This window comes from Akebia trifoliata, chromosome 16 (assembly GCF_017979445.1).
Source record: "Akebia trifoliata isolate Shusen 1 chromosome 16, ASM1797944v1, whole genome shotgun sequence".
Taxonomy (NCBI): Eukaryota; Viridiplantae; Streptophyta; class Magnoliopsida; order Ranunculales; family Lardizabalaceae; genus Akebia; species Akebia trifoliata.
The window spans coordinates 9,386,775-9,414,620 of record NC_141390.1 but is presented as its reverse complement, the minus strand read 5'-3'; the positions used below and the strand labels follow the sequence as shown (position 1 = coordinate 9,414,620).

Here is a 27,846-nt window from a genome sequence, read left to right as displayed (position 1 = left end):
ATCTATTACATTTTGTGTCATATTTCTTTATTGAGAAAGATGCAGTGAATTAATATGTTGAAGTCCATTCAATCAATTCAAAGGTTCCAAGGTGTAATAATTACATTGTTTATCAACAATAGATCTATGGGTAGGCTGTTGAAGTGTAGTGTGACGCAACATATCATCTTACTTTAATGGATAGGGTAAAATAATCTTCACAATAGTTTGTTTCATGTTGAAATCCGATGTGCAAGTATTGAAAATTAATATGTTTTATGCATGATTATGTAAACTCAGTATGACCTTGCTCTAATATGATGTTTACACGAGATCTGAGCCATCGAACCTATTTCTAATCAAATTTACATACAATTTGAGCCACCACGTGGTAAAATTGATTATATTGAATACATGAAGAGTTTGACCATTGAACTCATGCATTTTTATGTATAAATTATTAGTAGGATATTGAGTGGTAACCTTATGGTTCCTATCAAATTTATGATCATGGATTAAGCAATTACGATCAAAGTCATGACCATAAAAGATGATTACTAATTTGACAATAGTCAATTTTTAGTCTTTTGATCTAATGACATAGTTGTGATCCTAATTGACTAATCCAAGGGATGAAGCAAATTTTGGTGCATGGCATAATTGTAAGAGAGAGAAACTAGATAGAAATAATTATGACATTTGGCACAGTAAGATTCAATATCTCCTAAATGATCAAGGGGCCACCGTGGTAGCATGGATATATACCTGAATTGTTAGAAACAAGATCGTTGTGCACATTTTATCATGTTGAGTAACATGCATAATGGCCTTATTGATGAATTTGAGGGGTTATCAGATAGTCAAAAAAATGTGGGATGCCTTAAAACTTTATTTTGCGAGAACTTTAGTCATTAGGTTGCGCATGTTGATGTTGAAATTTGACTCATATAAAAAGGCTCGTAATGACAATGTGGTTGAGCATCTTAGAAAAATCTCTCAAATAATACGCAATTTGAAAGCGGCTAAGAATTTTTCTAACCGGTGAGCAACAAATCTGTGTTGGCTTGAGACCTTTACTTGATCTTTGTGAGCAGATGAAGTTCAATATGATGCATAATGGGAGCATTACTAAGTTTTCTCAATTGTCGCGACATCTTGGGTTAAAAGTTGAACACCAATCTGTAAGTACTATTAATGTCGCTTTTATTGTTGAATCTAGTATACGCTGGAATTTAAGATCCAAGTGCAAGCCAAAGAGAAAAATTCAGACAAATGACCTTTCTTCTAAGAAGAAAAAAAATTTCAAATGCCACAAAGGAAAGCGTGGTGGAAAGAAAGACAAGTCAAAGATGACAAGCCACATCTATAAGAAATTGGACCACTTCGCTCGTGAATGCATTGAGTAAAGTAGGTACAAACTACCTCTAATACCCTTTATCATTGTTTTGTTTGTACAAAGATGCTAATTGCTCATTCTTGTGATCCTAATTGGATTGTAGATTTTGGAGCAATCGAACATATAACAAGAGATAGAGTAGGGTTCGTAGAGTTTTGTCGGATCCCATATGAAATTCAGAAGACATTAATGGGAAATAGATCTTGTGAATATGTAATGAGAGTGGGAACATATTAGTTACAGATGTGCAGAGAGCACACACTACTACTCTACGATGTTCTTTATGTGCTAGGAGTTCAACGTAGTTTGTTTTCAGTTTTATCGCTATTAGGTTTAAGTTTTGATTTCCATTATTCATTAAAGACAATTAGCAATATTTGGATTCTGTTTTGCATGGACATACTTTTATTTCAAATGAATATACTAGTTATAATAATTTAAACCTAAGTGCTTATTCAATTTTCAATAGTGTTGTTTTTTATTATGTAAATAGTGTGATAAATTTAGTTATATTGGGCAAGTTAGGATGAATAAACTAGAGAATGATGGGCTATTGGACCCATTTTCAAAAGTTGATCTTCAGTTCTGTGAGCATTGTCTACCCGGAAAGTTGAGTAAGAAACCATTTGGAAAGGCAGTACGTGCATCAATTCTATTAAAGGTCATCCATTCTGAAATGTACGGACCACTTAATGTAAGGGTACGCCAAGGAGCAACCTATTTGGTCACATTTATTAATGATTATTCGTGATTTTCTTATACTTATTTGATTTTACATAAATCTGAGTCATCGTTGGAAATCGAAAATCAAGTGGAGTGAAAAATTTAGGCTCTCATAATTGACCTATAACACAAATATTTATAACAGATTATGTGGAGGCTTTATGAAGAAAAATGTATCCATAGGCAAATAACGATTCATTTTGCTCCATAATAAAATGGTGTAACAGAAAGAAGGAATAAAACCCTATTAGACATGGTGAGGTTGATTATGGCTGCAATGCCTCAGGCCAACAATAGTACAATATTGTTTTATTGTGGGCCTAAGGTGTTACAAAATGGTATTAGAGTGGAGGACAATTCTTTCTGCTTGGTGGAGAAGTTGTCACGGTCTCGTCAGTGCACCACTAGCTGGACGTGGAAAGGGTTGTGGAGACTACGTGGTTGAAGTGGAGCTGTCACATTGCAAGGTGGAATGGTAGGGAGGAGTGTGAAACTTAGTCCCACATCGGATAGGAGAATGTTCAAATATTGGTCTATAAGGACAAACTAGACCCTACATAGTACAATACGTTTTAAAACTATGCGGGCTTCAGCCTAAAAGCAGACAATATTGTACTATTGTGGGCTTGGGACGTTATATCAGTTTCTTTGATATTCATAATTGTATCGATGAAAATAGATAAGGATAATTGTGATGGTACTTTTGATCAGAGTTAGCTTACCTCCTTTAGACAGATATTTTGCTTTCCACATACTAAGCTTCCTTTCTAGCTTTTTTACCACCTGGTCCAAAATTCTTTTATTGTATTAGGGAGCCCCTAAAGGAAGACCCTAATAAGAAGACGATAATGAGTCAGCATTACATCCCATAATTGTTGTTAAGACTAGTAACTCACGAGTTTCGCCCACTGCAAACAATTTAATTTGGTGAAGATTCATATGCAACCCTGAAATAACCTCGAAGCAACACAAAAACACCCAAAAAAACCTGACTTGATCACTTAGGAAATCAATCATTCTCAAAGAAATCTACATATCATGACTCAATCTACCATAACGCCATTGTCTCCTTCATAAATAAACATGAGGCCCTTAGAATGCTCAGAATATCTTATAAATGTGTATTTCTTAGCTCTCATGTCTAACTTCTCAATCTATTGGGAATGAATATGAATAAAATCAGATGATCCTTATGGATGTAGATGACCCAAATCGGATTTTCTACCTATCCATAATTCGTAAAGGGGTGGATAAATCAGATTTGGAGGGTACCCCATTGAGGATGTAACTTGTACTAAAAAATCCATCTCGCTAGTAAGAAACAAGAATATTTGTTTGCGTCATTATAACGCTTTAGGTTCACAATAGTATAATATTATATATTTTGGGTCGAAGTCCCCATGATTTTAAAATGCGTTCTACTATGTAGGGTTATGTTTGTCCTTATAGATTAGGATTTGAACGTTTTCCTGTCCGATGTGGGACTAAGTTTCACTCTTCCCTGTCATTCCACCCCGCAACGTGACGGCTCCACTTTAACCACGTGGTCTCCGTAGTCCTTTCCATGTTCAGCCAGTAGCGCACCAGCGAGGTCTTGACAACCTCCCTACCAAACAGAAAGAGCCGGCATTGTCTTTGATACAATTTGTAATGCCTCAAGCCCTGTGGAGACCGTGTGGTTGAAATGGAGCCGTCACATTGTAAGGTGGAATGACAAGGAGGAGTGTGAAACTTAGTTCCTTATTGGATATAAGAACGTTCAGATCCTGTTCTATAAGGACAAACTAGATCCTACATAGTACAACAGGATTTAGAACTATGCGGGCTTCAACCCAAAGCGGACAATATTGTATTATTGTGTGCCTAAGGTGTTACAAATGGTATTAGAGTTGAGGACGGCTCTTCCTGCTTGGTAGGGATTTTATCACGGCCTTACTAGTACACTACTGGCTGGACGTGGAAAGGGCTGCGGAGATAGCGTGGTCGAAGTGAAGCCATCACGTTGCAGGGTGGAATTGCAGGAAGGAGTGTGAAATTTAGTCCCACATCGAACATGAGAACATTTAGATCCTGGTCTATAAAGACAAATCATATCCTACATAGTACAATGCGTTTTAAAGCCATGCGGACTTCGGCCCAAAGCAGACAATATTGTACTATCGTGGGTCTGGGGCGTTACAATTGAGTTCTTATGATCTAAGCTTCATAAGGAGTTCAAACGTTGTGTTTTTAAATGACTATTTTTAAATTAGATTCCTTGATTGCGTAATTTTGTGTGCTTAAGTAACATTTAGAGAGTTTGCCTTCGGCTTATAAGGATGTTTGTGTCTTTCGTGCGTTATTGAGCTTCCTTTGTTCTGATATGTGCGTGTTTTTTTCCCCTTAATGATATCTTTTTATCTATCTGTAAAAAAAAATAGGGTTGCTTTATTCTTCTCTTAATTAATATTATGATCTAATACTTAGCTTCTGCAAAGAAGTAGAGGTCTGCTGATTGGAAGGCTGCAGGGGCTTTTAAAGATAGTGGAGCCATCTATGAGGGTCGGATTGAAGGCTCCAATGGTGGAGGATTGCTGGTTAGATTTTATTCACTTCTTGGATTTCTTCCCTACCCGCTGTTGAGTCCTTCTCATTCATGTAAAGGTATTATGTTTCTTTAATTGTTTTTACCTTGGTAGATAATGTCTCTTGTACGATTACATAATTTTTTTTAAAGTTTTCTCTGGATAAGACTGATTCACATTATTTTTGTATTCTCATCTGTAACTATGAAAATTTCTTGAAACAATGACCATAACTTCTCTATTTTGATGTTCTTGATAGCCTTTCAGCTGAAGGCTTGTAGTTTCAATGAATGAAAGGTCTCTGCATCTTTCTAACATTTACTTAGCTTTCAATTGTATACTATGTTATTAGTTGATCCTTTTAAATAATATTTGTGTTTTCTTTATATAATTTTTGTTGTAAATAAAAAAAACTGTTGCTAAATAGAGCAGAACTGAAGCACATGGCTCCCACTCTAATCAATATCACAGACTTACGAGTAAACTTTTTTATCATATGATTGCTTGGCTGGACATTTCCTATGCAGTATTAGTCAGTTCCTTGGTCTCCCTATGTGCCACATACAGATGCCATAGTTCATATTTGGAGATAATTGAATGATTCGTCTGCACGAGGGCTCTTGTACAAGTCAAATGGGCATTTAAGGGTGGATTTTTTTTTGCTGACTGGGACGGATTCCCATCTGATAGAAAGTCCACTACTGGTTGCTATACATTTATAGGAGGCAAAATTTTCACATTGAAAAGTAAGAAATAAAGTCTAGTGATTGGATCTAGTGCAGAAGCAAAATAGAGAGTTTGGCTCATCTGGTATGAGTTTATTTGGTAAATAACTCAGTTTTGAGGTAGACACGCCTATGAGATTATGCTTTGACACCTAAGAGACTTCTCACATTGCCAACAATCTGGTATGTCATGAAAGCACTAAGCATATCAAAATGGTTTGAAAAATATTATCAGCAACAGTTTTCCTCTCCATATGTCAAATCCATGAGTCAACCAGATTTGTTCACCGAGGCACTTAGGTGAGGTCGGATAGATTGAGTCTATTAAAAAATAGGCGCTATAATCTATATGGTTCAACATGAGGGTAACATTAATGTAGTGCAATCATGCTTTATGCCATTAGATAACTAGTTTAAGGTGGTGTTGGCATTTTGGTTTATTCACTTTTTATAGCATTTTAGTTAATACTGTTTTGAGGTAATATGTATTAGAGATGAGAGAGAGATGTTCAATTATATTGGTGTTTGCTTTTCTCCCTCTCTCACTTGTTCACCACTTCTCTCTTTGGTACTCTTCTTCTTCTTCCTCATTTCTCTCTCAAACGTAATGAAACCCATTTTCTTGCTTCTGATTGCAAAAGACCGAAGTTATACTGTTTCGTTGAGTCAATCGACCCCTTGCTTCCACAACACTGACTTGGAGGCTACCCACCTTGAAGAAGCCTGACAAAGCGTTAATGGGCTGGATAATAGGTATCTTATGAAAACAAAGTTCTAGATCCATGCTAAGGGGAGATCCAATAACTACAAATAATTAGGGTCTCATTGCAAGTTTTGAGCTGTTAAAAAAAAATCTTCAGAAATTATTCAGCAAGATAACTTTGGTTACAAAAGCTAACCCGGAGTTGCAGCATGTGGAAGTTTAGGAGATTGATCTAAATGGATCAAAGTCATGCTCGGGATAACGGGCACAATTACAACCCCTCAGGTCTTCAACTCATCTTAACTCTGCAATGCACAATAAGGTTGTTAGGTTTCCATTGGAATTCTCTCTCAAAACCTCAAGAGGTATCAAAGTTGCTATTTCTAGAGTCAATTTTCTCTTTGGTTTGACGTTCATATATCGTGAGGGATTCGCTACGTTGCTATGAGGCAATTTTTGGATTGACAAGTACATTTGTAAAAGAGCATAGTTTATGGGGTTGAAGGAGTTTCTGATCTCAGCACGCTTGTTGGGTCATCTAGTTGTCAAGCAAGTTCTTTTCCATCCTTATACTTGGGACTTCCTTGGGTGCAAGATATAAAAGTCAAAATATCCGATATTCGATAATACATAGGATAGAAAAAATATTGGGCTTGTGGAAAGCCAAATATCTCTCCAAAGGAGAGAAATTGTGTCACACCCCAAAAACTCAACCCGAATCCCCATGATTCCCAAGTTGAATCTAGAGGCATAATATAAAACCCATATCATGATAATCAATATATAAGAATAAACGACAAATAAATAACTATATGTCATACCTGATAATTGTTCAACAGAACAGATACGTATCCTCAAACATCAGTACACTTGACATATATACATAAAACAGTAATGACATAATACGGTGTTCATAATTACATAACAAAAACGACAGCTAAAGACTTAAACCTAATTCTAGTTTAAGACTCATTACTAGTAGTACTCATGCTTCACTCCTGGAAGCTTGGACTGATCATCTATAAGGCCATGGTACTGAGTGCGCCTGAAATTTGTGATGTCGTAGGGGTGAGTAACATGGAAGTTACCCAGTAGGGGAATCTTACAATTCTAAATAATAACACCCTATATGCAGTTTAAACATTTTAGGAATTCGTAAATCATGCATATTTGATATTTGACACATAATTGAAAATAATTGAACCCCGATATCATGAAATCTAGTAGGAAATTGAAACACAATTAAAAATCTGTATAAACAATTGTTCATAATATAACATCGAATAATAGAGTACTATAATGGAGAGATGAGGCTCACGACTGATATGAACATCTCAGTCAAAATACGATTATTCCAATACTTCACCAGTGTGGAATCCCACCGTTAGTTCCTGATTCTATTGCCAGCCTCTGCCACAATTTGGGTAACTGTTTTCCAGCTCAGGTTGGTCGTTGACTAAGGCCTTAAGAAACGGGTCAAATCAAGAAGGTCATTCTTTCTTGACTACTCTAGACTATTAATGATCATTAACTAGCCATCTTCATTTATGCTAATCTAGCGTGCATGTGATCCTCGATAATCTCTATCAATCATACAACGATCTACATCTTGTTCTCTATTAAAGATAGAAAGGAAATTCCCGAATTTCTGTTGTGATGTTGTGTTCTTATTCATCCCATAATACATAAGAACTCAAACAACGCAACTGTCATCCTAAAATAACACATCGTTTCAGAAATGTCACAACATGTTATTCTTTATAGGTTTTCACAATCTCTTTAATAAATCAGTAAAATACTACATATAAGTATTTATTTTCTTTTCAAAACGTATTAAAAGTAAAACATACACGTGTTTTAAATACCCAGTCCACTCTTAAATGTACAGTCTCATCTCTCTTTTATTTTTCTTTCTTTCGTGTCTTACACGACCATTAGTCGAAGCATTTCTCTCATTCGTGTCTTACACAGTCTATGACTGAAGCATCACCTCATCTTTTCTCTCTTTCGTGTCTTATACGGCATACGCCGAAGCATTTCACTAACTGGGTATTTTACAAACACAACAATCAATTGAGAACTCGTTCTCATATTTTATTTTAATAAATTACTTTTCTTACTCAACTTTTTAATTAGAAATAGTTCTTGGAAATCTATCACCAAAACGATTAAAGTAAATTTTCCACTAGTTTAACTTATTCAAAATCATGCCTGTCTATAAAATATGAATATAATATATGAATTGTGTATAAAAACAACTTATATAGTTGTTGTATTTTCTTTTTTTGATAAGTACAAAATACGTATAAAATATGTATAAAGTAACAAATGTTTTGAGCATTCAATCTAAGTATACATAGTAAAATATAATATAAAATCAACAACTTTCATAGTTGCTGTATTTTATATTTAACCCGTATAAATATGTATAAAACACGTATAACGTACGTATAAAACAACAAATTTTGATCATTCTAGTTAGCATACATGTTATGTCAATTTTATACAAAAACAACTTGCATAGTCGCTATATTTTATTTTTAACATGTATAAATACGTATAAAACACGTATAAACCAACTACAAGTATGTAATAATTCTTTTCAAACAAAACAATAACTATTAGCATGCTATAAACTCATAAAAACAATAATATAAATATATATAAAGTATGTTGCATGTTTTTTAAAATAATTACAAAACAACTTTTGATTTAAAATTACTAAATCAGAAATATTAAAAAAATAATAATAATAATTTCTGTTTTACAACACTATAAAATCAGCAATATTTTTCTTAAATTTTTACTAAACTATCGTAGAGAATTGCAAGGGCCTACATCTTTACTTCTTTTTCTTTTCCTTTCCTTCTTTCCTTTAGCTTCCTTATTTCTTTTCTCTTCCTTTTTCCTTCTTACTTTTCTTTCTTCTTTGTGTAGAAAGTGAAACAAAAAAAAATAAAATCAGCTAATATCATATTTAGATATTATCAAATAATATCTAGATATTGTTAAAAAGAATTTTAATTCTTTTAGAATTTCCTAAAAAAAAGTTGGACTGTAGTCAATTTGACTTAGTCAAAGTTGTTTGACTAGAATTAACTTGACTTGAGTCAACAATGGTTGACCCAGTCAACCTTAGTTGACTTGGTCAATATATATATATATATATATATATATAATATATATATATATATATAATATATATATATATATATATATTTTGAACATTACAAATTGACTTTCAAGCATTCATGTCTACTTCTTATCACTATTCTTGATCTCTCAAGCTGTGGAAACAAAGCTCGAGAAGATTATTAAGGAATTTTTTTGGAATGGTGGAGAAGAAAATTAAAAGTTTCACCTAGTGAAGGGGAAAATGATTTGTTTGGCAAAAAAGATTGGGGGATTAGGCAAGAGAGGTTTTAGGTACATGAACCATGCATCATTAGAAAAATGGTTGCGGGAGTTTAGGTTGGAAAAAGGAAATCTATGGAGGAGAATCATGAAGGAAAAGTACTAGGATTTTGGGTGGAAAAGTGGAGAGGTGAGGTCATCTTACGGGTGTGGTGTTTGGAAAGGCATTTATATAGTTTTGCTTGAATTTCATGGGAGGATATCAATCAGGGATTGTAAAGGGCAAACGGTTCGGTTTTGGGAGGACCGATGGTGTGGTGATTTTCTATTGTATGCACAGTTCCCTTCTCTGTTGTCTATATCGTTAAAGAAAAACTTGATCATGGATGTGATCCAGAATAGTAAAGGAAGAAGAGGAAAATAGGGGTTTTAAGGAATTTGATTTGGGGTGATTTTGGAATTGGGTTAAGGATTTGGGTGACAACATTTTCCAATTACAACATTTTGAAATTACGATTAGGGGATGATTTAGGGTATTTAATTATGACCTTTTGCAAGTATGACCACAATTCCATCCCAATGAAAATGGTTAAAAGTTCGTAGGGTAAGGAAATGATTAAGGGTTAAAGATTTGGAAAAAATATTAATGAATAAGGGTTAAAGAAAATGGTGAAGGATTAAGGGTTGAGGTTTGTAGGTTTCATGTAATGTTAAAAAAAAAAAAAAAATTTGACTAAGTCAACTAAGGTTGACTGGGTCAACCATTGTTGACTCAAGTCAAGTCAATTATTGTTGACTCAAGTCATGTCAATTCTAGTCAAACAACTTTGACTAAGTTAAATTGAATAAAGTCCAATTTTTTTTAGGAAATTCTAAAAGAATTAAAATTCTTTTTAACAATATTTAAATATTATTTGATAATATCTAAATATGATATTAGCTGATTTTTTTTTTGTTTGTCTCACCTTCTACACAAAGAAGATAGAGAAAAGTAAGAAGGAAAAAGGAAGAGAAAAAAAAGAAGGAAGCTAAAGGAAAGAAGGAAAGGAAAAGAAAAAGAAGCAAAGATGTAGGCCCTTGCAACTCTTTATGATAGTTTTAGTAAAATTAAAAAAAAATATATTGTTGATTTTATAGTTGTAAAATAGAATTTTTTTTGTTTTTAAAACAATTCTGATTTAGTAATTTTAAAACTAAAGTTGTTTTGTAATTTTTTTTTCAACAACATGCACATACTTTATATATATTTATATTATTGTTTTTATGAGTTTAAAGCATGCTAGTAGTTGTTTTGTTTAAAAAGAATTATTACATGCTTGTAGTTGGTTTATACATGTTTTATACGTATTTATATATGCTAAAAACAAAATACAGCAACTATGAAAGTTGCTGTTTTTGTATCCCTTGCAACTCTTTATGATAGTTTTAGTAAAATTAAAAAAAAATATATTGTTGATTTTATAGTTGTAAAATAGAATTTGTTTTGTTTTTAAAACAATTCTGATTTAGTAATTTTAAAACTAAAGTTGTTTTGTAATTTTTTTCAACAACATGCACATACTTTATATATATTTATATTATTGTTTTTATGAGTTTAAAGCATGCTAGTAGTTGTTTTATTTAAAAAGAATTATTACATGCTTGTAGTTGGTTTATACATGTTTTATACGTATTTATATATGCTAAAAACAAAATACAGCAACTATGAAAGTTGCTGTTTTTGTATAAAATTGACACAACATGTATGCTAGATAGAAGGATAAAAAAAAATTGTTGTTTTATATGTACTTTATATGTGTTTTATACGTATTTATACGTGTTAAATATAAATACAGCAACTATAAAAGTTGCTGTTTTTATATAATATTTTACTATGTATACTTAGATTGAATGCTCAAACCATTTGTTACTTTATACATATTTTATATGTACTTTATACGTATTTTGTACTTATCAAAAAAAAAAAATACAGCAACTATATAAGTTGTTGCTTTTATACACAATTCATATATTTTATAGATAGGCATGATTTTGAATAAGTTACACTAGTGGACAATTTATTTTAATCGTTTTGGTGATGGATTTCCAAGAAATGTTTCTAATTAAAAAGTCGAGTAAGAAAAGTAATTTATTAAAATAAAATATGAGAACGAGTTCTCAATTGATTGTTGTGTTTTCAAAATAACCAGTTAGTGAGATGCTTCGGCGTATGCCGTAAAAGACACGAAAAAGAGAGAAAAGAGGAAGTGATGTTTCAGTCATAGACTGTGTAAGACGTGAATGAGAGAAATGCTTCGACTAAGGGTCGTGTAAGACACGAAAGAAAGAAAAATAAAAGAGAGATGAGACTGTACATTTAAGAATGGACTGGGTATTTAAAACACGTGTATGTTTTACTTTCAATACATTTTGAAAAGAAAATAAATACTTATATGTAGCATTTTAGTGATTTATTAAAGAGATTGTGAAAACCTATAAAGAATAACATGTTGTGACATTTCCGGAACGATATGTTATTCTAGGATAACAGTTGCGTTGTTTGAGTTCTTATGTATTATGGGATACATAAGAATACAACATCAAAACAAAAATCCGGGAATTTCCTTTCTATCTTTAATAGAGAACAAGATGTAGATCATTTTATGATTGATAGAGATTATCGAGGATCACATGCACGCTAGATTGGCATAGATGAAGATGGCTAGTTAATAATCATTAATAGTCTAGAGTAGTCAAGAAAGAATGACCTACTTGATTTGGCCCGTTTCTTAAGGCCTTGGTCAACGGTCAACCTGAGCCGGAAAACAGTTACCCAAATTGTGGCAGAGGCTGGCCATAGAATCAGGAACTAACGGTGGGGTTCCACACTGGTGAAGTATTGGAATAATCGTATTTTGACTGAGATGTTCACATCAGTCGTGACCCTCATCTCTCTATTATAGTACTCTATTATTCGATGTTATATTATGAACAATTGTTTATACAGATTTTTAATTGTGTTTCAATTTCCTACTAGATTTCATGATATCGAGGTTCAATTATTTTCAATGATGTGTTAAATATCAAATATGCATGATTTACGAATTCCTAGAATGTTTAAACTACATATAGGGTGTTATTAATTAGAATTGTAAGATTCCCCTACTGGGTAACTTTCCTGTTACTCACCTCTACGAGATCACAAATTTCTGGCGCACCTAGTTTAGGTGTTCTTTCCAAGGAGGCTCAGTACCATGGCCTTATAGATGATCAGTCCAAGCTTCCAGGAGTGGAGCATGAGTACTACTAGTAATGAGTCTTAAACTAGAGTTAGGTTTAAGTGTTTAGCTGTCGTTTTTGTTATGTAATTATGAACACCGTATTATGTCATTACTGTTTTATGTATATATGTCAAGTGTTCTGATGTTTGAGGATAAGTATTTGTTCTGTTGCGCAATGATCAGGTATGACATATAGTTATATTATTTGTCGTTTACGTTTATGTATTGATTATCATGATATGGGTTTTATATTATGTCTCGGGATTCAACTTGGGAATCATGGGGATTCGGGTTGAGTTTTTGGGGTGTGACATTTCAAGAATCAAGAATCAAGAAAGGAGTTTCAAGAATAAAAAATTCTAGAAAACCAAGAACAAGGAACTAAAAGAAAATCAAGAAAAACAAAAGAATAAAAAAGAAAAATAAAGATTAGAAGAAAAAAAAATGTTATATTGGACTCACTCCAAAATGGCCTTACACCACACTCATTGCTGGGAAGTTCAAGCTCAACCTTTTTTTTTATTCATCATTATTCATTATTAAAAAATTCCTAATACAATCTATATAAAGAAAATAAATCTAAGAGTCCTAATCAAACTAAAACATCAAACAAATAATCTAATTTTTGTAACTTTCTTTTTCCTACTTTTTCAACCCTAATAAACATAATAGAAGACAAATTAAAATTACTAAATTTCCCCTAAATATCATACTAAGACCATGGGCCAATAAAACATCAAAACAAGCTCAAAACACATAAAATTAAAGTCCTAAAACAAAAATCTAAATAAAAACTAAAATCTACTCTTCAGGATTTGATGCCTCCATCAAGTCTCCTTGGCTGGGAAGATTTCGCCATTGGCGAAATAAAATTGTGGTAATTTTCCAGCAAATGAAATCTTTGTAGTCCATGTGCAATATGATCCTGACTTGCTTCTTAATAAATGCATCTCAAGGTGGGGTCTTCCATTTTAATTTATCATGATGTCGAGTCTTCAATTCAATCCCTTCCCAGACGTTGAAATCATCGAACCAAAGTTGGACTCTTATTTTTTGATAGGACCTAAAGCTAGCATAATTCATTGATTTATCCAAAATATTATCTACTTTTTTTTTTTCAAGAGATAAAATCGGTGTTAAAATTAAAGGATGTAGTGGCTCCACAATTTCTTGTGCCAATTGTTCAAATTTTCAGACTTAGATTCTTCTTCAAGAAACAATAATGATGTCTCACACTCGTCAATCTTACTATCACTTAGATTAAGTTCATAGATTTCTTAATTACTCGCCTTGAGTTTAGTTGCATGGATTTATGTCACATTTGCTTCATTATCCCTGTTTGAGCACTCTAATTTAAAGTGTCCAAAATGATTGTACTTGGAGCACAAATTGTATGAACTCATACCATGGGTCTCTTAATTGCCTGTGTTCTTCTCTTTCCTTTATAATATGGCTACGAACAATGCGAAGATATGCTTGAAAGTGACGCATTCGACGTAATTTTGACAACATATTTTTCAACTCCTCTGAGAACATCTCTATTGAGTCCATCTCCCTTTAACGTGATATACTAATTTGTGTTGCCTGAATCTAGGCTCTGATTCCAAATCTGATATAGGATGTTGAAGGAAGAAGGGGAAATTTGGGATTAGGAAATTTGGTTTAGGATTTGGGTAGAATGGGGAAACTAAGGCGGTTTAGGGAAATCTGGTTGGGGATTAGGATAAACCTAAAAGTAAAATAATTTAATTATGACTTTTTGCAAGGATGACCACAATCCTAATGAAAATGGTTAAAGGTTTGTAGGGTAATGAAATGATTAAGGGTTAAGATTTGGTAAAGAGATTAATGATATAAGGGTTAAAGAAAGTGGGGAAGAATCAAGGGTAAAATAAATTGGGTTTTAAGAAATTGAGATTCAAGACTTCAAGAATTTAAGAACTTAAGAATCAAGAATCAAGAATAAAAATCAAGAAAATCAAGAACAATAAGGATTAAAAGAAAATCATGAAAAGATGGTTCTTGATAAATTCAAGATTTCAAGAAAATCAAGAAAAACAAAATAATAGAAAAGAAAAATAAAGATTAGAAGAAAATAATTTTATATTGGACTCACTCCAAAATGACCTCACACCACACTATTAATGTGAATATCAAAGCTCCAATCTCAATTTTATTTGTCATTCTTCATTATTAAAAACAATCTTAATACAATCTATATAAAGAAAATAAATGTAAGAGTCCTAATCAATGTAAAACACTTGACAAATAACCTAATTTTCGTAACTTTCCTTCTCTTAATTTTTCAACCCTAATAAATATAAATAAAAGACAAATTAAAATTACTAAATTGGCCCTAAATATTATACTAAGACCATGGGCTAATAAAACATCAAAATAAGCCCAAAAAACGTTAAATTAAAGCCCTTAAACAGAAATCCAAATAAAAGCTAAAATCTACTCTTCAGGATTTGATGTCCTCATCAGGATGCCTTCATGATTCAAAGTGGGAGTCAATGGTCTGGGACATTGGCTTCATGGGGGGTTCAATTGATTGGGAGATTTAGGAATTTGTTAACTTGATAAGTCAAATTCCTCGTGTTCCAATAGTTGTTAGATGAGGACCGAAGGGAGTGGGCCTGTATAGGAATAGAGTTTCTTGGTCATATTTTTTTACAAATCATCGGTGCCTACTTTGTCATGTAGTTCCCTATTGCTTCTATTTGAGGTCCAAAAGTGCTATCCAAAATCACTTTCTGGTTAGCTGCATTATTTGACATTGCCCCTATGTTAGAGATTCCTCACTTCCTGTCACTATTCTTTATTAAGTGGATCTTTCCAAGTCTGTTTTGGAACCATTTCGAAGTCGGCCAATTTTGGCTTTTTTGCATAGAGAGGATCTTATGGACACTAACATATTTTGTTGTATGTTGGGGAATGTGGATCTTAGAAAGATAGAAACTAATCTGGAGCCAGGCACATGAGATCCCATTTAAACAAAAAGTCCTAATTAAATTATACTCAAAAATTAAATAAATGTCTTGGATCTTTTCTATCTCCTTGTCAAGTCTGCTTTGGTAATTTTCCGTCATTAAGCTTTCAGTAGGTGGAAACAAGATGGAATGTTTTTTCAAACACATTCAATGATCTCATCAACTGATACAAATCTCAAGCTTCACTATTCTACTTTCATTGCTCTCGTTTATAAACTCTTGGTTACATACTTATCTGTTATTACTCTTGGTTTCTTAATTTCTCATATTAGCAATTTGTTGTTCATAACTGCTGGATAAACAAAGATTGCTAACCTATCATCGCTATATTGTGATATTGTCTCATGTAGAACCTCAGAAAGCGATTCAAGAGATAGCAAAAGATCTAATTGGTTCTCTTATTTCAGTAAAGGTACTGAATAATTTAATTCATGTTGAGATGTTATAATTATTCTGTTTCACATCTAGCTGGACTTAATTTCCTGTTGATTTTTAAATTTAATGGATTATTTTAAAAATCCAATGTCATAGTTTTTATGATACACCAAGAGTTCAGAGTCTCAGTCCCTCTTACATGATCCCATGCATTTAATTTAGTAAAAGCTTAATAACTACATTGAAAAGAACCTGTCATTCACATTATCATCATCATTCTCTTCGATGCTTATGCGATCCATCCACTGCATATAATAGCTGTACTGTGTTCAAATTACTTAGTTGTGGTCAAGGTTTAAAATCCATATATCGAGGCAATGTGTTGGTCAGGAGAAAATCAAAGGCTTTCTCGACGGATACGTTCTGAGACGATCCGAAAAACCAAAACATTGAATGTTTTGGGGTCAATGTATTGTCCTAGTCTTGGCCAAAACATTCCGAGATGGTACGGAACTTAAACCATGGTTATGGTACCACTGAGTACTCCATATATTTTTGATAGTGTTAAGCATCGATCTTCTAATACTTCATTAATGCCATTAGAGAGACCCAGTACTGGAAGTACATTTGTAAGACTTATCATCTACACGTAAATATCAAAAAAGAAGAAGAAAAATAAATGATTATCATCTATTATCAGAAGGGATTGTGATGATGATTTTCATCCCCCCAACATGCTGTTATGAAGATACAACAAGTATATAACTAAATTGTTCTTAATGAATTGTTGCTATTAGATAATAAGGCACACTGTACATGGTCAAAAATTGATATGCATTGTCTTATTCATTGATGCATACCCGTACTTTGTTCCTGCTCCCTCATTTACATGCTCTATTATTTAAATGCACCTATTCGAGACACCTTTCTTTCATATTATCCACTAGATTATCTCTTAGAAACTGTATCATGAGCAGTATCTAGGCCAGTAAGTACCATTTGGAGGTTTTTCTTCTTCTATTTTGAACTTCCCCAACAACTTCGATTGGAAGGGACCAATTAAATTAGTGATTGGTGGCTTAAGTGAAGAAACACTTCTGGAGTGTTATCTGATCAATGTGTAACTTCCTACTTGTGAAAAATACTAGAATCAGATTAAGTATTTGATAACTTGAATGATGAAATACAATAAACCCAATGAGGGTTTATGTACAAAACATAAGAAATCCTAACCGATGGGATTGGATGACCAAAATCGGATCTAATCCTAACAAATCATTATCTAATCTAATCTTACCAAATCTATACTAGTCTTCATAAATATGATTTGGTGTATCTGAATACACCTTATTACAATGCTTCCTACTTAATACTCTAACACCCTCTCTCAAACTCATGGTGATCAATGATTAGCATGAGTATGATAGAATCAATAGCTTTCAAAAGTCAATGAAGATTCGTCAATTGCCACACTTGTGTTGCTGAATCTTTGACAATAATGGTAGGCCTCAATCTTGTAGGTGTGTTGCCATTGAAGAATTGCTTTTGCCAAATATGTATTGCCGTTGAGTAGCATAGAGAGTATTTGCTTGAAAAAGATGATGATGAATCATTTACCCAACTGTGTAGAGGAGTGGGAGGAGTAAATAGCTCAACTCAAATGGGCCTTGACGGACCATGATTGGGCTTCCATGAGGGAGTTGGATATTGGGGTACCTGCACTTCATTACAAAAGAGAAGTGATGGAGAACTTTGTTTGGGCCTCATAGTAGATGGTTGAACTCTATGTTAATGGGTCTTGGGCAAATACTTAATACTCATAAATATGATTTCTTATGATTTCTCATAAGTAGGAAGCAGTGTAATCAGGCGTACAAAACATAAGGATTATATATTTCTAATGGCATCAGATGACAATGAAAGCTCTTCTTATTTGTTACAGATAGCTCACAGCAAGGATTATGATGTGCTTGTAATTGTTGAACAAATCGGAGGCATCAAAACTGTCTGTGAGGGAAAATGATGGATTGGAGATGCTAGTTCACAAACCCCATCTCTTCCTCTTCTTTCTTCAAGTTATTTTTTTTTAAACAAGAAGACCTGTGATTCCTAACAGAAATATATCTGAAAAACAGTGAATGCAGTCTTGGTTGCAATGGCTGGATGTTAATAAATGTGCAGCAATGGTGCTATTAAACTGTGGAAGGTGGTGATAGGGGTTTGAATTTAATATGTTTGATGAAATGCCTGTAAGAAAGATTGGGTGCAATGCACTAAACAGATGAGTGAGGTTTTGTCAGTGGTGTCAGTGTGACGACACCACCGACAAAAGGATGGCATACCAAGAACGGTGTGCTCAGTAGAGCTTGAGCTCTGATACCATGTGAAAATACTAGGATCAGATTTATTATTTGAAAACTTGAATGATCAAATACAACCACCCCAATGAGGGTCTATATAGAAAACATAAGCAATCCTAACCGATGGGATTGGATGACCACAATCGGTTCTTATATTAACAAATCATTATCTAATCTGATCTTACCAAATCTATTCTAATCTTCATAAATATGATTTAGTGTATCTCAATACGCCTGATTACACTGCTTCCTACTTAATACTCTAACAAAACTAAAGGGAAATTTTATTAGAAAGCAACGAGACCAGCCTTGCGTTGGAGCTGAATCATGGGCTGTCAAGAAACAAATAGAGTGGGTGTCACAAAGATAAGGATGTTGAGTTGGATGAATCATGTGTGCTAAGCATAGGAAATCTAGGAATAGCAACAGTAGAAGACAAGATAAATTAATGTCGATTATGATGTTTTGATTGTGTACAATGAAAAAGCAATGATCCCATCCGTGGGAGTGTTCTGGTGCAAGTTGAAGGTTCTAATTAGTACTTAGGTTTTCTATTTTTTGGGTAAGCTTTTTGCGGAGTCTCTCTCTCTCTTCAAGCAGGGCATGATCTTCGATGCCGTATCCTCGTGTATGGGGTTATCTGAACAAGTCCTACCCTTCCATTTCAATTCTATCAATGGTATGAAGGAGCAGAATTCATGTTAGAAGACGGAAAGTTTTTAGGCCATTGCCAACCTGACATGGCTCTCCTCTGTCTAGGCTTCTGACTGGCCATGCAACAATGCAAGACACACTACATAGGCAGAGTTAAGGCCTAAACAGAAACCCGGCAGTACACTAATACTAAAACCTCTAAACAAGTACAACTCCAACCAGACTAACAAAAACAGAAAAGAAAAACTCTGGTGTGGGAGATACATGGTGTCTGATAGAGGGTGCCTAATTTATGTTTTTGGGTTTTTATTGGTTCTTAGTTCTTGGGTTGTTAAAACTCATTTTTTCTCTTTATTTGATCAACCATTTCATGATGATAAAACAGATTCTGATTTGCTCCTTTGTTAGGTCTCAGTAGGCTTCTCGTTTCACGGAGATAAAAATTTAGATCTTTTTGAAATGCTCTTATGATAGTCCATCTCTTATAGAATAATTGAAGAACTACCATCTTGTTTGTTTTTATCAATCTTCTAGGTAATCCAAGCAAGTGAGGAGAATAGAAAGCTGATCTTCTCGGAAAAAGAAGCCACTTGGTCAAAACTATCAGGACAAATAAAAGTAGGGGATGTTTTTCGGGGAAGGGTGGGTTCAATGGAAGACTATGGTGCCTTTGTTCACTTATGCTTCCTCGATGGTACTTCCAACCTGCGATATGAAAATTCCCATTCTTCATTTTTTGGTGCAAATGTTTAGCTGCATTGAGGAAAGATGACTACTATGTCGTAATTGTTATGCAGGTAATTACCATATTACTGGGCTTGTACATGTCTCCGAGGTCTCTTGGGATTTAGTTCAGGATGTCAGAGACATCCTAAATGAAGGTGATGAAGTGCAAGTCAAAGTTATTCAAATAGATAGGTGAGTTTTTCATTTGATTTAATTGGTCATAAACATAATTAAATTTTGACATATTTCCACAAAATATGCCAAAGTATTTCCATTCTACATTTCCTTTCTGCATATATAAGTTGAAATCACTGTTTCTTTTGAGAAATATTTTGGCAAACGGTAACAATTTTGACCAAAATAATCAAATTTCAATTATAAAATGCAACATTTCTGTTGAAAACAGTGTCTTCACCCATTTACCTATGAAAAAAATAAAATATAAGAGTTTGGAGGGATATATCGAACAACAATACAATTCGATCAAAATATTCTTTTTTAAAATTATTAAAAAATAATGATAAAGCTATAATTTAACAAAATCTATAAATTCTTCTAGAATGGACATATAAATTAAACATAATATTCATTCATTAGTAGAAAGGAATTTTAAGCTTATTAGTACGCTCATACAAGCAGACTTACATTCTAAGTTGTTGGATATATTATTAATTGATCATATATATATATATATTTTTATCGATAATTTGTCATATATATTTAAAAGATAACAAATGTCACAGCGTGTTCATGTAGTACTGAATAGTTTGTTCATAGAGGCAAGTGTTTTACATAATACATACTAAGGTGTATTTAGTTATTGTGACTAAGGTCTGTGGTAGGGATGTCTTTCTAAATGCACCCTGAGTTTGGGGCAGTATCTTAACAACCTAGTTAGTTAAGTCTTTCTTTCTTAATATCCCCTCATCTTGATAAAACGATGTACTCAAAAGTCGAGATTGATGATTCAAATTGTTGAGATCAACCATTCAATCGTTGATCTTGACAATTTGAATTGTTAATCTTGATGATTCATGTTGAAATGTCGAGATCGACGATTGTAACACAGTCTATCTTGATAATTTAAATCGTTCATCTCGATGATTCATATTCAAACGTTGAGATCGATGATTTACATTTGTTGATATTGACTTTTGTAAGCAATCGATCTAGACAGTTGGAGCAAAGGTTATCTCAATGATTTGAACTGTTGATCTCAACAATTTGAATCATCGATCTCACCAATTGAAAGGGGGATGAGGGGTCATTAAGAAAGAAAAACTATACAAATGGACTATCAAGTTACCATTGAAAAATTGGGGGTATTCAGAAAGAAACCCCTCCATCACGGTTCATTAAGTAATTTTCCCTTTAAAATATTTTCTCGAGGCAAAGTTTCGGTTGGGTAAAAAAATTGAGACAGTCTCGACCAAAACATTTTCAAAATTCCAAAACATTCAAATTGTTGGATCATAGGAGTTATACACCATGACTAAGGTTCAATGTTTTAGCATGTTTGTCGGAGTTTTCTATTTTTTATTTTGACATGAACAAAACACTACTATATGTTTCAAAATTTTGAATTTATTAAAATGTTTTAACATGTTTCGGGATGTTTCACAAAACATCCAAATATTCTGGTTACAGGAAAGGTTCCTTTATTGAAATTCAAATTTATATGAATGTCTTGCGAAGCATTCTTACGGAAGAACTCTTTCACTATTTTCCCAACATTTAAAATGGAAAACAAATAAAAATATAGTTTGAGAGATCATACGTATATATATAAATATATATAGGGAGAGAGAGAGAGAGAGAGAGCTTACCCTACACATTTTCATTATTTATCGATATAAAAGTGTGATCTAACTTTTCATTAAAATTTTTAATTCTAGCCTTATTTACACATAAAATGCAATGTTTCAAAGTAATTGTTTTTTGTTTTGGAAATGTTTTAAATTTTTTAATGCATATCGATGTGAAAATTGAGTTCAATTCCTATATTTTATTATGAATAAAAGCCAATTTTAATTGGTTTAAAATCCAATGTTTAGATTACTAATATATAAATACATCTTATATCATGAAAAAATATTTTGATACATTTCAAATGTTTGGAAATGCTTCAGTTCCCTTCCGTCTTTACAAAACGGAAACAATTAAACAGATTGGCATTCTAAACCTTGATTTCAAGGTAGTACGTAGTTGTTTGGTTGTCGGGCTCTTGGATACTTGCTCCAATTTGTAGTGGAATGATACTAATGGTCATTTATTTACTCCATATGATTGTTTGTTGCACTTTGATGCACACGAATGTGATTTTTACCATGTAACGAACCAACTACTTTACGTAAACGCTAAAAGGCTATAGTGTAAAGAAGAGTTAACTTATTGATTATCTTTCCTTGGAATTTTCATGTCAAGTAGAAAACTCTATGTTTAAGTTAGAGAAGCGGTAAATGTCTTCTTCATTCTACTACTTCATTGGGGAGGCTCAAAGTAGGAAGGCATGGGCAAGTAGTTTTCTTTAGAAGTCATGAATGAAGAAACAAAATGGTTATTTGAAGGGGGCTTGAATTTTGAATGCAGAGACATGTGAGACACAAACCAGTTATTTACTTTCAAGCAGTGAGTTCAGGCTAAAAATAAAAATCTTAGCGATGAGATATTAGTGCTAGACTTCCAGTCTTTGCTTGATTTGTGGTATGTGGTTATGGTTTGAACTTGGAACATTGATGTTACATCATGATAACGAGCATTTGAGTTGGCATGCTCATGCGAGAAGTTTTCATTGGCTTGCTAGTCTAAGATTTCACTTACTCATATGCCGCTAAACTTCTAGTCATCATTGTTTGTAATGTCATTTGTCCTTATTTAGCATTTGTTTGCAAGATGAACTCCTTTTGAAGTTGAAAATTTCATTCCCTTGTTTATTTGGTTATCTTTGATCTCAAAGTTGAAACTAGCTTTGATTTGTAACGATTAAATATCATTTAATTTCTTCTGTTCTCTTGCGGTTGTTTCTTTCTGTTGTCTACTTTAAATTTGTTCTCCATTTGTGCTTTGATTGACTCTACGATGCAGGGAAAAGTCAAGGGTTGCCTTGTCAATCAAACAATTGGAGGATGATCCTCTTTTAGAGACGTTGGACAGAGTAATTCCTCAGGTGGGTTTAATCAAATCTTGCTTTATTGAAAAAGCTAAATTATTGCCAATTGTTAATGAAATACCAAACTTGCAGGATGGTCATTTTGGCATCAATACTTCAATCACACCAGACGGATTGAACATCGAACCTCTTCCAGGACTTGATAGTATCTGCAAAGAGCTATTGCAAGAAGATGGGTACAACTGCATTATAATTTGTTTCTCTTACGAAAATTTTGTTTCTGAAACTGTGGGACTTTATTGGGAAGAAATTGTCATAATTGTGGATAACTAGAACAACAATTTAACCAATGTTTTTGAAAATTTCTTTTGTTCATTTTGCACTCTTTGTATTTTCTAATCCCTTTATCACAAAATAGTTTAACTTGATTATTCTTAGTTTCCAAGTTAACAATGGGCTATCTTCATTTTTCTGCTTGAAACTAAAGCTCAATCACAACCTCTCTTGAAAAGCCAATCTTGTAGATTCTTTTGCTACCTTTGAAAGAAGATGGCCTGAATAATTCCAAATGTTCTGCACGAGCTACGCCAAATTAAAAAAAAGCAGAAAAGTTCTAAAAAGGACTTTCCATAAAATTTTTTCTTCTCAATAAGGACCTTTAGTTCATAAGAAAGTTGTATAGGTCTTTATTTAATCATTTCTCCAATTTGTTTACAGCATAAGTGAAGTAAGAATCATTAGGCAAGGGTTCGAGAAACGTGTGGTTTCACAAGATTTGCAGCTTTGGCTTTCAAATGTGAGTTGTCGGTCTAGTTGTTTGAATGGTGAGATTTTTTATTTCTATTTTATCTTCATTTACCCCTTCAATGTTTTCATTTCGCATTACTCACAGGCAGCCGCTGTGGACAATCAATGCACCCTCCTTGCTCGAGCTGGCAGACAGGTCTGTCTAATTCCTCCTTTTTGGGTTTCTTTTTCTCTATTCTTACTGATTTTATGTATTTATCAGAAATGAAAATTGTCTCTTTTAAGCCCTGCTTGGTACACTACAAGTCATTTGCATGCAAATAGTTTGTGGTGAAAGATTTATTATTTGCTTGGTAACCATTGGGAAATCTCTTGCGAATCTTTTTTTGTGGTTGGTTGATATTAGCAATAAAAAAAAATTGTTGTGATTTCTTGTTAAAATAAAACATGAGAATAATTAACTAGTTCAACCTCATCAAAGAAATTATTCAAATTACAAATATACCCTCAATACTTGCTACATTAATATTGGTATGAATTTACAAAAAGTATCTCTATCAAAAGGTATGGTAATTTACATATTGGAATTATAAAAATATCCGTCATCAAATAAACTGTTCAAATTCCAAAAATACTTTTAGCACTTGTTGCAATAACCTGCATATGAATTTACAAAAATACCTTCATAATGAGGGATATTTTGTAATAAAATCGATGAAGGGTATTTTTATAAATTCATAGGTGTTTTATTTCAGTTAGTATCGAGGGCTATTTTTATAATTTAAATGTTTCTTTGATGAGAGGTATTTTTTGTATTTTCAAGATGCAATTTAATGTATTTTGGAGGAGGCATAAATTTATGTGCATATTGTTGTCCCAAGTACTAATGGTATTTTTTGAGAGTTACTATTACCACACCAACTTTTACTAATGCCACAACAACTGTGTTGCAATTCTTTGATGATTTACATAGGAATTGGTGTGGCATTAGTAAAAGTTGGTGTGGCAATGACAGCTATCCATTTTTTATAATTCGATTAATTTCCTTGAAAAGAGGCATTTTAATAATTTTGATATGCATAGGTTGGAGCCGAATAATTTTGCAAATGATTTGCAGTACTTTTTTGCTGCAAATCATTTGCTGAATTTTCTTAAGAATTTAGGTGATCCATGCAAACTTTTTTGCAATGCAAATGTTTTGCATTGTGTAATCAAAAGCATCAATAAAATGGATTTCAGAAAATTATTTGCACTTGGAAATGATTTGCTGCATACCAAATGTTAAGATGAGATTCATATCTGTTTCAGGTGCAAGAAGTACATCTGACAACTACACTTGATCAAGAAGGCATTAAAAAGGCATTGCAACGAGTATTGGAGCGTGTCCCATGAAAAGGTTAAATTCTGTTCTGAGAAATTAATCTTCTTGTTTTCCAATTATCGACATTTGGTAAGAACTGTACAGAAAATGATGACTGAACATGAGATGAATTGTATTTTGTATAGTTTAATAGAGCATTTTTCATTAACTTACCAACTAAAGTGTAGATTGTTTTTTAATTTTCTTAAAGCTGACTTTCTAATTTTATTGTAATTACCATGCAATAAGTTGGTCGAAATAGTTTTGGCTTTTGAAATGAAAGACTAGTTATGACATCAATGACGAGATTAACAATCAACAAAATTGAAAATTGATTCTATCACTCACTAGTGAAACAACGAGATTGGGTTGGCATGGACTGAAGGAACATCAATCTGATGGACCGCACCGCACGCTCACATGGAACCCAATAACATAATTGGGGGGGGCCTCATTGATATGTAGAACACAAAAATCTGAGAACTCTACAAAATGATAAGGTGCCTCGTGGATGTAAAAGCATAAAATTCTAAAAAAGGAAACATTTATCATCGTTGGTGAACACTTTTTAACAATTTTTAGTACAGTGGTTGTCCGTCTTTGAAACCTTTTTATCAGGATTCAAGAGAAGAAAGGTTTTACTCTTCATTGATTTTGATCAAATTGAGAACTGTTATTGCCACACTAACTTGTGCTAATGCCACCTGAACTGTGTGCATTCTTTGGTGATTTACATAGGAATTGGTATGGCATTAACAAAAGTTGGTGTGGCAATAGCATATCTCTTAATTTTTTATTTTATTTAAAAAATCTAATATGTATCATGAATCCTATAGGAAAGATAAATTGATCTATTTGTGTAACTACAATATCAGAAAAATAATATAAAGCTTCAGTATAACTTCACACTAGGTAGGAAGGTCTGATTAGACCCACAAGAAGTTGTCCCTAATTAAAGCCAAATTTGTAACACTTTGGTTCTGAATATTGGTAGGCCATTATTGTTGCTTCATTAGGTTTTATGGAAACTTGATTGAAATCCTTTATTAATGATCATAGAGGCCTAAAGAGGTCTGGTTTGGTGTGCCAGAAGCAATTTATTATTGGCGTTTTGTTGAATCACGGAATGTCTTGTGAGAGGGTTCATCATTGATCTCAGACTCGATGGGGTCGTGGATCTGGATGATATGTTGTGATTCCGAAGATCAATGTGAGTAAAAGAGAAATCCTAAAGGACTAAGCCAGATTCTGAACTGCTAACTTTGCTAAGTAGGATATTTGGAACATTGTTACGGGGTATGGGGATGCTACGAAACAAAGATTTGCTATTTCGAAATTTATGTTCGAAGCTGATGAACCAATGACATGACACCATGTGTATTAAAAAATATACTAAAATAAAGTTCTTAAATTGCTTCAAAATTTTCGCTCTACTAATCAATCATTCTTTGTTCATTTAAGACAAATGGTGTCATGCCATTGGTACATCAGCTTGGCAAATAAATTTTTGAACAGCAATAGGGCTTGTTGGGTTCACATGAATTGCTATGTTGGTCTAGCAACACCTCAACATTCTAGGGTTCATGATCTAGATCTGATTTAAAAAATAAAATTCCAAATTTTTTTTATCTGATCAAATACTTGGAAAAAAAAAATGTCACTAAACTTCAGAATTTAAAATTGAAATTCAATAATGAAAAATTACCAATTTTCTGAAAATTCTTAAAATTTTACTACCTACATTTCTGTGGCATCTTATCATCTTTTTCGATGCCACGTAGAAGTTCAGTCAAAAATTAGTTTTGAGACAATTATTGAATGGATTCTGTGGGAGAGACTTCTTTTTAAGGTACCCTTAACTTTTCGTGGTAGTTTGATAATCTATTAGTAAAATCTTTCTTTCTAAATGCCCCTCACTTCAACAAAAGTTTTAAAGTACCAAAAACAGTCCTTTCTCACCTTTTTTTTTCTTTTTTTTTCTTTTTAACATTACCGAGTTTTTCAACTATATTCCAATGATTTGTGAGAGAAAATGATGAATGGAAATGATATAGTCATCATTTTGAATATTTAAATAGATCTAACTTTCGATCTATTACGATGATTTGTGACCAAGAATAACAAATGAAGAATGACATATTCAAAACTTTGAAGATTTAGATGTAAATTTGAGTCTAGGTCTGTTATTATATATACGTTTAGGTGTCTTGTGATATCCATCCAATGATGAGCTCTATTCTTGAAAATTTAACAAATCAATGAGTTCGTCCCTTGAAAATCAACAAAGCGAGAAGCTTGTTGCTTTGTTGAATTTAGAGGTGGTGAGATTATCGCTTGAAAAATCAATAAAGCGATGAGCTCTTCTTTTTTCCGAATTTAAAAATAGCAACCTTGTCCCACTTCGTCACTTTAAAATGAAGAGCTTGTGGCTTTGTTAATTTTTTTTTAGCAACAAGCTCCCTTCTCTTTTTGGAATATTCTAGAAGTGATGATATCTTGCTTCTAAAAATATCATAAATTTTGGTTTAGGTATCTATTTGAGTATTGTTATATAGTTTATTGGATAAATATTTGGGAGAGAAAAAAAAAAAAAAAACATATATTTGTAATAGCCTAACAAATGTCAGAATCAAGAGTTATGACATTTTTAACAAATACAAGCTACAAAACCAAAAAACTGAAACAGAAGCCATGAGGTTGTTATTTCCTAGAAGAAGATCATTGTTTCTTAGAAGTAGAAGTGGCGGGCTCGACGGAGCTAAAAATGCTATAACTTTTGATTTCGACACCTGTTTGACTATTATAATATACACATCAA

At 33.0% G+C, this 27,846-nt stretch overlaps 1 protein-coding gene across 2 annotated transcripts in view; it reads left to right on the top strand.

Moving 5' to 3' along the window:
• LOC147382527 (Nucleic acid-binding proteins superfamily) overlaps nt 1-25,262 on the top strand; it is a 30,227-nt gene extending 4,965 nt beyond the window's left edge. The window contains exons 2-10 of one of the 2 annotated variants that reach the window (XM_086427352.1): nt 4,582-4,741; nt 16,048-16,109; nt 19,621-19,780; nt 19,884-20,004; nt 22,897-22,978; nt 23,054-23,157; nt 23,639-23,717; nt 23,814-23,864; nt 24,977-25,262. In XM_086427352.1, coding sequence (XP_086283478.1) covers nt 4,582-4,741; nt 16,048-16,109; nt 19,621-19,780; nt 19,884-20,004; nt 22,897-22,978; nt 23,054-23,157; nt 23,639-23,717; nt 23,814-23,864; nt 24,977-25,060 — 903 coding nt within the window. In that variant the 3' untranslated portion in view covers nt 25,061-25,262. The remainder of the gene's footprint in view (nt 1-4,581; nt 4,742-16,047; nt 16,110-19,620; nt 19,781-19,883; nt 20,005-22,896; nt 22,979-23,053; nt 23,158-23,638; nt 23,718-23,813; nt 23,865-24,976) is intronic. The other variant, XM_086427353.1, reaches the window with a different exon arrangement.
• The last annotated feature ends 2,584 nt before the right edge of the window (nt 25,263-27,846 follow it).